Raw genomic sequence first — 13003 nt, forward strand, 5'->3', positions numbered from 1 at the left:
CAGTTAATGGTCATAACTCTTACCTCTTATATTATCTCTTAGTTAAGCACAATTTTTGACTTGTCCCACTAAGGAATTTAATCTATTTACTTTTTCTTCCTTTAAACTTATTTAGGCTTTTAAGCTTTAATCTTTCCTTTCTTTTTCCACATTTGACTTTATTCATTCATTTCCATACATGTTTATTGAATGTCTATAATATTCAAGGTACTACGAGGAACTCTAAAAGTATATGGTTTTTACTCAGTTTACATTGCAGTAGTAAAGATAAAGCATATATATGGAAAAACTACAGTATGAAGCAGTATATTAGTACCAGGTGAATGGTCTAAATGATGGGATCCTTCTCTACTTTCCTCTTCAGATTAACTGAAAACCTTCATTTCCAATTCTGTGTAGGATCAGCAGTATCATTCACAGGGTTGCTATGAGCATCACAACATATTTGTAAAGCACTTATCTCAGTGCCTGGTATATTGTAGGCAATTAATAAATAACTCATTTCCTTCTGCTAATCAGAGGCAGGATCTGAGAGCACATGATTTCAGGAGAAACTATTTGATTTCACAAACATTTATTAAGTATTTTCTATGTGCTGGGGGGGTATGTAGACTTTAGATGAGTCAAGGTTTCTAGAGAACTCAGCTCAATTTTGGGAACTGTGGGAATTTTTATTAGATTAGTTTTTTATCCATTACATTTTTTATCCATTGACTCTTAGTGAAGTCCAGTAATTATTGGTTTGTTGTTGTTTTTTTCTGTCATTGTGATCAGGCTTATTCTTTCCAGGAGCATAAACCTGATCTCTGCCTTTCTTTCCTGTACCATTTTTCCTTAAGAGCAAAACATCTTTGTATGTTGTTAATTTGTTCACTTTTTTCATATTTTGTGATTTATAAATCCCTTTCACTTGCATTATTCGATTTGCTTTCCTACAACCCTAAGGTTGACAGGCAGGCATGATTATCTCCTTTTACAAATACTGATGGAATATTACATTTGGTTTCTTGAAGAAAAGGGGGGAATAACTCTTTGTGGTTTTCTGGCCCTCTCATTCTTCCAGAAATTCCCAATGTCCTCTATTGTTGCTTATTACAGAAAAGCAAATTCTGAGCTTTCTGAAAGTTGGCTGAAGGTTAGTAACTTCCCCAGGATTGTTTTGTGCTGCAGTAATGGTGGGAAGTTCTCTCAGCTCTCAGTGTAAGGAGAGGTGTAGTCAATTCAGAAATGTATCAACAGGTTATGAAGTGAATAAGCTTGGGAAGCATTGGTATGTAAGACTTTGAAATACCTCAGGTTATTCTAAAACCTGTTTATTCTGCCTGGATCACAATGAGGAATTTCAGAATGGGAGGATAAGGAGATTGCTTTGAGTGACTTTCTCCTTTCTTGTCATTATGAGCTAAGTCAAATAGACTGATTTCAGGTGGTTAGATTTGTCAGGTGGCAGGTTTCATGTAGTAATGGGAACCCACCCACTCAAGTATGTCTTTGTAATAGAATGCTTTGGGAGGTGTGGGTTTTGCTTCCCAGAAATAAACTTTTAATACAATTGTTGTTGACTTGTTTTGGTCTTGTCCAACTCTTTATGACCCCATTTAGGATTTTCTTGGCAAAGATACTGGTTTGCCATTTCCTTCTCCAACTCATTTTACAGATGAGGAGACTGAGGAAAACAGGGTTAAGTGAGTTACTTAAGGTGATGGCACAAGTTTCTGAGGCCTATTTTGAATTTATGACTCCATGCTGGTGCATGCTGTGCCTAACTGCCCCATTTTTAACAGTATTATGTGTGTTATTTCTAAATTAACAATGACTTAATAAGATATTGCACCTTCTATGACAAATACATTGGGTAATTTAGGATAATGTACAGTACAGTTTGGTGATTACATAAGCATAAGTCAAGACTGACTGGTAAAAAAGGTCCAGAAAAGATGTAGCACTTGAATCAGAGATAGATCTCAAACTAAATATCCATGGGCTTTTTTGTTTTTTTTGTCCAAAAATGGATTCTACATATTTATTTTTATGAAGCTTTTTATTTTCAAAACACATGCAATAGATAGTTTTCAATATTCACTCTTGCAAGACCTTGTGTTCCAAAAAATTTTTCTCTCTCCTCTAGATGACAAGTAATCTGATGTGTTAAATATGTGTAATTCTGCTATACATATTTCCACATTTATCATGCTGCACAAAAAAAATCAGATCAAAAAGAAAAAGAAAACAAAAAGCAAGCAAACAACAACAACAAAAGTGAAAATACTTCGTTGTGGTCCACGCTCAGTCCCCACAATTCTCTCTCTGGGCACAGATGGCTCTCTCCATCAAAAGATCGTTGGAACTTGTCCCATTATCTTAAAGTTAGCACATTCTAAACTAAGCTTTTATCTTCTCTTCTAAGCTCTTTTCCCTCTTCCTATTCTTTTTATTATTGAGGACATTGCCATTTCCAAGTCACTTATGTGTTATCTGCAAATCCCCACTCCATTGTCAAATTCTGTCATTCTGCATAGATTTATAACAATTCTGTGTGCCCTACTTCTCTGCTCTGACAGGGACATCCCCTGGTGCAGGCCCACTTCTCTTCACACTTGGATTGTTATAGTAGCTGTTGGGAGACAGTGTATGTGTGGCAAGTATCTGCCTGCCTCAGGTGCTTTCTTTGTTCCAGTCAGTCTCTACCTCTATCCAGTTGTCATATCGATCTTCCTAAAGGGAAGGTCTGACTTTATGACACCCCACATTCAGTCAGCTCCAGTGGCTCTATTGTTTGTTAACATTCTTTATAACCGGACTCTCTCCCTCCCCCTGTACCCATGCACTACAACCCAGTGACACTGACCACCTTGCTATTTCATACACGGGACACTCAGTGTCCTAGCTCCCAGGCATTTGTACTGGCTTATATTCCAAATCTAGAATTCTCTTATTTCCTCATCTTTACTTTGTGGGCTAGCCAAAATTCTGCCTTCTATAGGAAGCCTTTCCTGTTTCCCCTAATGCACTTAATGCACTATTTTTTGTTGATTATCTTCAGTTTCTTCTGTTTATATTTTGTTTTCATGTTGTTTCCATAGACTGTTAACTCTGAGAGAGCAGGCACTGTTTTAGTGTAGTGACTGACACATAATGTGCTTAATCAATGCTTATGGACTTGACTTGCTATAAGACAAAAAAAGATGAGGATTTTGCTATTTTAGCTTGTGATTCCATTGAACTTTCTATACAATGAACCTGTGATCTGATAGGATTGTCCTGGAGAGTTCATTAAATCCCCAAGAGGTTAAATGGCAGAAGTGGGAGGGAACCTTGCATATTTCCCAAGTCCATGGTCTTCCCTCCTCTCTCTTCCCTTCTCCCATCTCTTTCCCTCTCTCTCTCTCTCTCTCTCCTTTCTCTGTCTCTCTCTCTCTCCCTTCCATCCTCTCTCTCCCTTTTCATTTCCCTCCTATTTTAAAGTAGGAAGGGATTCTCAAAGTATCTAACCTGACATCCCACCTGATCTAGGTTTCACATTTATGATACCCCGGCAAGTCACCATTTCTGTTATGGAACCTTTTTATTTCATAAGATTTACATTTCCATTGTCTATTAGTCCTAATAGAAAGTACCTCCTTATAGTAAGCTAAAATCAAACTCTTATTTCTAGTCATTGTTCCTATTTGGACTTTGGTAGGGGCAGAGTAGAGAGTAAGGAAGAGTTGGTTACTACATAGGATAAATCTATTCTTTCTTCCACATAGCAGCTCTTCAGATGATGGTTCACTTAGGTCTTCTTTTTTGGTCAGACATTCCCAGTTTCTCCAATTATTCCAAATAAACATAGGTTAATCCTCCATCAGCAGCCTCAGTCACTGTTCTCTGGACATATTTTGATAAAATTTTCTTTAAATGTGGCACACGTGACTAAAGGCCATATTCTGAACATGCGATGTAACAAGCATAATACAGCGAAATTACCTTGCTATTTCTATATGCTATAATTTCTTTGAATTCAACCCCAAATTGTTACCATATCTCCTTAAGAACATACTGACCAGACCAGTTATCCCTTAGGTTAGGAAGTGCCTTAATGAAATTATTTTTCTGGCCCTGTTGGCTTATCACCAGTTTTGTACTGTTATTTATGATAGGGTTCTAAATGTAGGCAGTCTTTACCTTACTACCAATGTGTTTTAAAACAGTCTTTATAAATTGACGGATATAGTTTCCCATAAAAACTGCATTACAAATAGTATTTAGGACTCAGATCAGTACAAAAACCCATTTAACACATTGTGTATAAGTAGAACAGTACTTACAGTTTTGTTTAGTAAAACATTATAGTCCATTTATACTACATTTGCTGAATAAAATATTTTCTCAGTTATATCAAAGCACTGGTCTTTCTCCTCTACCTTTTCCAGTGGTAAGTAAGATAGGAGAAGTGGGTCTTCTGAGTCATAGAGAGGAGTTTTGGCAGAAAGAAGTAGATACTTAGATTCTTCTATTCAGATCTGGGATATCTCTCAGAGATCACCTAGTCCAGTATTCTCATTTTACAGAGAAAAAATTGAGACCTAGGAAGAAGAGACTTGTGCACAATCATCAGGATGGCAAATAAGCTGGGCAAGTCTTAGAACCCAGCACTACTGACTCCAATGAAGCACATTTACTTACCGTACTGAGAGAATATACTACTGTCAATCATTTGTCAAGTATATTGGATTCAGGAACAGATGACCTTTGGTTTCATTTATACGTAGAGGAATATTGGATGTTAGTAAGTTGGGAATGTTGTGCATGATCGTATTTTATAATTTCTGATGTATCTCAAACATTTACATAGATAATGATTAGAAAAAAATAAGCTAAGTAGGCTTAAATTAAGCTAAGGAGAGGGATAAGAGGGGCACGTGTCCATCAGTTGGAGAAACAGAGGATGTTTTTATCCTGAAAGGAGAACACTTAGGGGGAAGAATAGAATGGGATAGTTGCCTTTAAGTTTTTGAAGGACAATCATCAGGTAGCTGAACTGCTTGGCTCCCAAGGGCAGACCCCAGAGCAGTAACAATGAAAAAAGGTTCCTCTTGTTTTACATTTTGTTACTCAGTTACTGTTGTCCTAGCCTCTTCTTCTGCTCCATGCTCCATACAGGTTCTCTGATAAATAGAAACCCTCATTGGAAAGTTAACATAGTACTTGGCTATCCAGATAATTCTTATTTTTAAGTAAGTGCACCATTCTGCAGACTCCTACTTAAAAGGAATTTTTATGTAATGTGAATTATCCCACATTCATGAGGAAGAGAATCCCCTGTGCCCCATGGAGGGGATTCCAAGGACTCAGAGAGAGAATTGAGAGCAGGCGGAGGAATACAAGGGGACAGGGCTGGGGCTAGCCATATGGGGTTTTGTCCAGACCTAAGAGGAAGAACATATCAGAACAGACATGTTGGGGTGTAACAGATAAGAGAGGATAGGTGACGTGGGAGAGAGGGACAGACTTCCAATACCCAATCTCTGAAACATGTTGGGGGAGCAAAGCAAAGGTCTTTTAGCACAAGGTCTCAAGCCAAGTTGGGAGGTGGGGAGTCCATCAGCCATGCTAGTCTCTCCCATGTTCATTCTTTTGCTTTTACTGGAAGGTTGTGGTTTGTTTTTTTGGTGGTGTTGATGGTGGTGGCAGTACTGAGAGGCCACGAACTGCTGAACTGAGAAACAGGACTTGGGAAAGAAAGTGCAATGCTATATAGTAAAGATAACATAAGTAGTTTTGTTTTGTTTGGGGTTTTTTTTATGTAGATTTCCTTCCGAATTCCTTAAGTAAGATCAAGTTTGCATAATATGAATTTTATGTAAAGTAAGAATTGTTTGTTCTGATTAGTTGTTTCTTGGATTCTATTTATGCAAAGTGTGTCAAAGTTTAAGGGCTAGGCCAGAAGACTATTTGGCCAGTTAACCAACTACATGGATTTGATGGTTTTTTGTTTTTTTTTTTTTTACTCTAGGGTCATCTAGCAGTCGACATCCAAATCAAGCAACTCCAAAGAAAAGTGGCATAAAGAATGGCCAGATGAAGAATAAAGATGATGAATGTTTTGGGGATGATATTGAAGAGATCCCAGACACAGATTTTGACTTTGAAGGGAACCTGGCCCTTTTTGACAAAGCAGCTGTATTTGAAGAGATTGATACTTATGAGAGAAGGAGTGGTACCCGTTCCCGAGGCACCCCAAATGAAAGACCTGCTCGATACCGTCATGATGAAAACATATTAGAATCTGAACCAATCGTCTACCGACGGATTATGGTGCCCCAGAATACAAGCAAAGAATTCTGTACTGGTGAGTCAATCACTTCCTCTACTATTCAGTTCTGGTTCTCTAATTTCCTGGGTTTTGTTGAGTAACTTTCCTTCCTTGCTATATATGAAATAGTAAACTATTTATTTGAAATTCTTTACGTGAAAGCTATAGGATTGACCAGATCCTTCAAAAGTAGCTTGTTCCTGCAAGGTAGTTTATTTAGGAAGAGATTTTGTGGTATATTTATTCTTTCCAAATAATCAGAGTATTGTTGCATTATATAAAAATTAAAATGACTGATGTTTTTATTTTACACATACTTTACTTTTATATAGGATCTTAGCATTTAGAATTAGAAAAAGAACCATAGAGGCCTTTTAATGTCTGTATTTTACAGGTGAGGAAATTAATCTTTTATAATTTCATCTGGTCATCAGAACAACCCTATGTAATATTTTATGCAAACGTTATTATTTTTCTGTTGTGTATGGGGAGATGGAACTTCTTCATAATAGCTCCCTGAGGTGTTTATTACAAATTGATTTCCTCAGGATCACTCAGGTAATCAGTAGTAGAGCTAAGACTCTAATCTAGACCCTCTAATTGAATCCATTGCTCTTTCCACTATTCCATGTCTGCCATGTGCTGATTTCAAGGAGTTAATTCCTTTTAGACACCTGGAATAGGTTGCCTAACAGCCCTTGGCTCCTTCTTTATTGTAGTCATTATAAATTCCCTTCACTAAAGTCAGACTCCACTGCCATGTCACAGAATGCAGGCTTCTCTGGGTTCTTGAAAGGGAAGTCATGTGAGTGACAGCTCGGGGCTGCTCTAAGAGTGGCCAGTGCTGGAAAGATTTGTGCTAAGGCTCCAGGGCTGCATTAGTTGTCTGGCTCTAGGCTTTCCTTGCTCAGTGAGGAGGTGCTTACCCTCGGACTACTTGCACACAGATAAATTTTTAGGCCATTTGCAACTCTGGACCATTGTGTAATGGAAAGTTCATCTATTTTATTTGAGGGAGAACTTATATGATGAGATCACATCCTTTAAGTATTGGGAGTAACCTGAATTTAGAATCAGCACTGGAAGGAATTAAACAAGCTTTTATTAAGCATCTGTTATCTGCCAGGCTTTGTGTTAAAAACTTTACAAACATTGCAGTAACTTGGGGGGGGGGGGGGATAGGTGCTATAAATATCTGCGTTTTACAATTGAGGAATCTGACGCAAACAGATTAAGTCATTTGCCCACGGTCACCTAGCTAATAAATGTCTGAGTGGCTAGATTTGAATTCAGGACTTCCTAACTCTAGGTCCAGTGCTGTGTCTTCTGTGCTGCCTCACTATTTCTGAATTTAAGCAAGTCATGCAGAGACATTTATCCAGACCTGTTTTTCTCATTTCTCCTTCTTCTAATATCAGATCACCATTGTGTATTCACAGAGCATGTTGATATTCTGATTTGCTTTGTATTCTGTATTCTACCTACATATGATTATACACTGGAGCCTTAAAGGAATACAAGGGTTTTATGAGGCAAAGATGAGGAAGGCGGTGCATTCCATCCATAGGGATCAGTCTGGGCAAAGGAGTGGAGATGGGAGATGGAACATAGTGAATGGAACAATAAGTGGGCCAGTTTGGCTGAGATGTAGAATAAGAGAGAGTAATAACTAATTAAGCCTGGAAAGATAGACTGTGACCAAATTGTGAAGGGTTTTAAATGTCAAGCCAGAGGCAGCTACCGAAGCTTCTTGAGCTTATTATTATGATTATGCCTGTGCTTTCAGAGTATCAATATGGCAGCTTTGTGGAAGGTGGCCCGGGGAGGGAGAGACTGGATGCTGGGAGACCAGGTTCTTATGGTCATCTGGAGAAGAGGTGGGGAGGGTGGTGGTCCTGTGAGGAAGGAGATGGAAGCAAGTGTGAAAAAGATGATGTAATAGCTCATTGGAAATGGGCTGCATAAAAATGATAAGAGTGAGATTTTGAGCTTGCAGAGCTGAATGCCTGAAAGGATGGTGAGCCCTCAACTGAAAATGGGAAACTGAGCAGAAGAGTTGGGTTTGGGGGAAGGATTATGAGTTCTTTTGAATTTGAGATGCCTGTGGGATTATCAGCATGAAAAGTGCAGCATCTGGCAGTCCTCAGTTATAAATACTTGTTGCAATGAATGAGTAATTGCCTGACCTTTGTTTTATCAAAAGAGGGACCTAGGATGTCAGACTCATCATTCTGTTTTGTTAGTTATTCAGTAGCTCAGGCAAAAACATTTTGCCTAGGATTACAGTTTGGGATTGTTAATACATTGTTTATTTTTGTTCATGTGCATTTTACTAGTGTTAATAAATATAATACAAATTAACACAATAGAGATATTTATGATAAATTATGCTTCAAGAGCTACTTAATTGTTGTCATCTGTGGAGTTAGCCTGGGTTATTTTTGTGCTAGAAGAAGAAAGAATGCAATTATTTCTTTAAGGGGCTCAACATATGGCTTGCTATGTGTCCCCCTGAAGTCTTTGATCCTGAATAAAATCCTATACCACAGCTTAAAGTTATAGATGAGAAACAGGAAAAGGAACAAGCATTTATATGGCATTAGCTATGTGTGAGGCCCTGGTGCTGGGCACTTCACAAATATCTCATTTGATGCCACAACAATTCCGCAAGGGAAATGCTCCTGTTGTCCCCGTTTTATAGTCTGGGGCAGACAGAGATTAAGTGACTTGGCCAGAGTCACTCAGCTTGTCAGGGTCTGCACTGGATTTGAGCTCCTGACTCTGGGCCCGGTTTTCTGTGCCATGAGCCACCAACTGTACCTTTGTTTTTCTCAGACTTTAGTTTTAACATCTCAGAAGTCCTCTCTCCTCTAGTCATAGACTCCCAGAACTTCCAAGTATTTGAGAATTTATTTGACTGGGCCTCCTTTGGTAATTCCAGTCGCCTTTGCTGAGAACCTCTGGAGCCCATGGCAGAGCCCCTGGTTCTCGACTTTGTGCTTCCCTTATGTTGGTGGGGCAGCTTTGTTGCCCTTTTTCACTCATTGAAATTGTGGCCCATTAAAAACATCTATATCTTTCCTTGCATAAACTATTTTCTGTTTTTCTCTACTCTGTACTTTTGAAGTTGATTCTCCCTCTCTATTTCAAGATAAAGTGCTTTGAGCAGTAACTAAAAATTCATGTTTGTGGGATGGTACAGGATATAGTTTTTCAAGAAAGTGTCAGGAATATTTTCTGTATGTGAAGAAGACAGCCTTGACATGGAATGAGTGGTTTAGTGATGAGAACTGTTGTGAGGAGGTAGGGGAGGCATTTTGCCATCCAATAGCATGTGCTTTCTTCCTGAAAAGAGGAGAGGTGGGCTAGTTGTCTCTCTATTTTCCTACCCTTTTCATTTGCCTAATTAAAAAAAAAAAACAAAAAAAAAACTGTTGACAGGGTTTTCAGTCCTCTCCTCTCCCATGAAGCTCATTAGCCAGAGTTGCTATCAACAAACATATTAAAATACAGATATATTGGACACCCTCCAGGATCTATCTGAAGAGCTGGGGGAAAGGGGGAGGAGAGTGTTGGTGTTTGCATTGAGCCAACTATGAGTATGCATCATGAGAATAATATCCATAGTCTTGAGTTAGCTTCCCATGAATACTTGTGTCTAGTAGGCATAAGACAATGCAAATAATATATTTACTTACTTGGCTACTATGGTTTTCTGTTTGATTATCAACAGAGCTGGAAGGAAATACTGTTTGATAGTCGGAACCTCTGGTAGCAGTGTTTGATGTCAGGAAGCAAATATCTTGCTTGAATGCTGCTTCTAAGAAAAATGTCTTCTCTGCTCAAAGCCCAAAGATATATTTGGTTTTTATTATTGAGTCATCTGATGGCACAATGAAGTCCTGCCCATTCTGAGGGGAAAATGAGCAAAGGTCAGAGCCTGGGGAGAAAAACTTCCTGATAGGATTTCATATCCAACCTGATTCAAAGCTGTTGGAATGGTTGAAAATCAGCCTGTCAAATGGAATGTTTAAAGAACCAATTTAGACTCAGAAAATGTCTAAACTGGAGAGGGCCTCTTTTAAGAATCCCAGAAAGAAAGAGCATGTCTAAATCAATACTGTTCCTTTGTACCTTTGCTCTAAATGAGTTATTTGGAATTAGCTTCTTTGTAAAAAGACAAGTTAGACTGAATGAATTCTAAACTCCATAGTTCAGAATGAATTCAGTCTAAATCCAGCAAACTTTAAACATTAATGACATTAAAATAATAATAAACATTAAACATGGAAAGCTGTTTGCATTTAAAAGTAATTAAACTTTTACTTTAAAAAAAAAAAACAAACAACTCCATCTGTATGAATGAATGAATGAGAAATGAGTGGAAAAGCACATCCTCTGATTATTATCCAGACTGGGGGGATGAGACACAAAAACAATAATCTGTAGTGATGGTCTGTCTTTATTTAGGACTTACCCGAGTTAGGTGATACAAATACTATTATTTCCATTTTATAGATGAGTTAACTGAAAGTTAAATAGCTTGCCTAAAGCCACATAATGGTAAACACTAGAGCCAGGATTTGAACCCAGATCCTTTGACCAAATCTAGCACTTTTCCCACTGCTTCAGCAATAAAATAGAAGATAGTCAAGGATGAGTGCTATGTGAGAGGTAAAGAGAGGACAATCAGAGAAAGGAATTGTTTCTAGTTGGGATGGTCAGCTAATGAAAGATGTGGGATTTGAGTTGGGCCTTGAAGGGTTTCAGTAGTCAAAGAGTTATAATTTCTAAGGCTAGGGAAGAAGTAGGAGAAAGAAGTCAGGTTTCATGAACAAAAGCAAGAAAGTGAGAATATACAAAATTGTCTTCAATAGACACTGAATAGATTAGTTTGAATGGAGCAAAATGGCCTTGTCAGAGAATAGCAAGATAACTGAAAAATTAAAACCAGATTGTAGAAAACCTTAGGAATTCAGACTTTCTTCATTAGGCAGTGAGGAACAATTGGAGATTTTCTAATTTTTTTTTTAACCTAAATGATATGTGCAGAGTATTTTAGGACCTGGAATTAATCTGGCAGAGTTATAAAGAATGAATTGGAGGTAGAGAGAAACTGGAAACCAAGTTGCAGGAGTTATAGAAACCTATAGAAATGGATCTCAGATAGCATCTAATCTACTTTCCTCATTTTATCTATGAAAGAAACTGAGACTCAAGAAGGAATTCAATACATAGGAGTGAGCTTCAGAGATGAGATTTGAACCAGATCCTCTGTCTCTGGAGCCTGGTTAAAGAATCAGGAAATAGAAGCAATTGATATAAATTAATTGTTAGGATGGTTTGGCAGTGGAAGAAAGGAAAGGGAAAAACAAGAGAGTCATTAGAGGGGACAATAGTCTCCATAAAGATTTTGGAGGGGGAATGTAGGGGGGGAATTGGAGTTAATTGACTTGCCCAGGGTCACATATCTGGAAAGTGTTAAATGTCTGAGGCTGGATTTGAACTCAGGTCTTTCCAACTCCAGGACTGGTGCTCTATTCACTGCACCATCAAGCTAGCCCAAGATTTTTTCAAAAGAGGGGATACTGACTTCCTACCAAGATGGCTAATCTTCACTGACTGTAGTAAAACCCAGAAGTTTGCTTTGGATCAAACAATAAATAAAAAGCCCAGTGAGAAACTACAGTGACAGCTTCTTCCCAGAACTGTAGGGGAAGAAGGGGGCAGGGAACTCAAGCAAAGTGAGTCAACATAATCAGAGACAAGGCCTGTTATTGCACAATAAACCAAGTGGGAAGATTTTTGTGAACTGATGACAGTGAAGGGAGCAGAACCAGAACAATTTATGTACTAACAACATTATAAAGAAAAAACAGGCAGGCAGTCTTATACATGTTAAATATATTACAATATATTCTAGATACAATATATGTGTGTAGAACCGAATTTCTTGTTGCACAGGAAGAATTGGATTCAGAAGATAAAAATAACAGTTTACACTCATTTCCCAGTGTTCCTTTTCTGGATATAGCTGATTCTGTCCATCATTGATCAATTGGAATTGGATTAGCTCTTCTCTATGTTGAAGAAATCCACTTCCATCAGCATACATCCTCGTACAGTATCATTGTTGAAGTGTATAATGATCTTCTGATTCTGCTTGTTTCACTTAGCATCAGTTGATGTAAGTCTCTCCATGCCTCTCTGTATTTCTCCTGTTGGTCATTTCTTACAGAACAATAATATTCCATAACATTCATATACCATAATTTACTCAACCATTCTCCAATTGATGGACATCCATTCATCTTCCAGCTTCTAGCCACTATGAAAAGGGCTGCCACAAACATTTTGGCACATACAGGTCCCTTTCCCTTCTTTAGGATTTACTTGGGGTATAAGCCCAGTAGTAGTATGGCTGGGTCAAAGGGTATGCACGTTTTGATAACTTTTTGGGCATAATTCCAGATTGCTCTCCAGAATGGTTGGATTTTTTCACAACTCCACCAACAATGCATCAGTGTCCCAGTTTTCCCACAGCTCCTCCAACATTCATCATTATTTGTTCCTGTCATCTTAGCCAATCTGACAGGTGTGTAATGATATCTCAGAGTTGTCTTAATTTGCATTTCTCTGATCAATAGTGATTTGGAACACTCTTTCATATGAGTGGAAATAGTTTCAATTTCATCATCTGATAATTGT

The 13003-nt window shown here is 38.1% G+C and overlaps 1 protein-coding gene across 4 annotated transcripts in view; it reads left to right on the forward strand.

The window, feature by feature from the left end:
• EDC3 (enhancer of mRNA decapping 3) overlaps nt 1-13003 on the forward strand; it is a 54162-nt gene that overhangs the window by 15627 nt on the left and 25532 nt on the right. For all 4 annotated transcript variants that reach the window (XM_074296980.1, XM_074296982.1, XM_074296983.1 and 1 more), the window contains exon 4: nt 5996-6331. In XM_074296980.1, the coding sequence (XP_074153081.1) occupies nt 5996-6331 (336 nt within the window). The remainder of the gene's footprint in view (nt 1-5995; nt 6332-13003) is intronic.

The sequence above is a fragment of the Sminthopsis crassicaudata genome, chromosome 2 (assembly GCF_048593235.1).
Source record: "Sminthopsis crassicaudata isolate SCR6 chromosome 2, ASM4859323v1, whole genome shotgun sequence".
Lineage (NCBI taxonomy): Eukaryota > Metazoa > Chordata > Mammalia > Dasyuromorphia > Dasyuridae > Sminthopsis > Sminthopsis crassicaudata.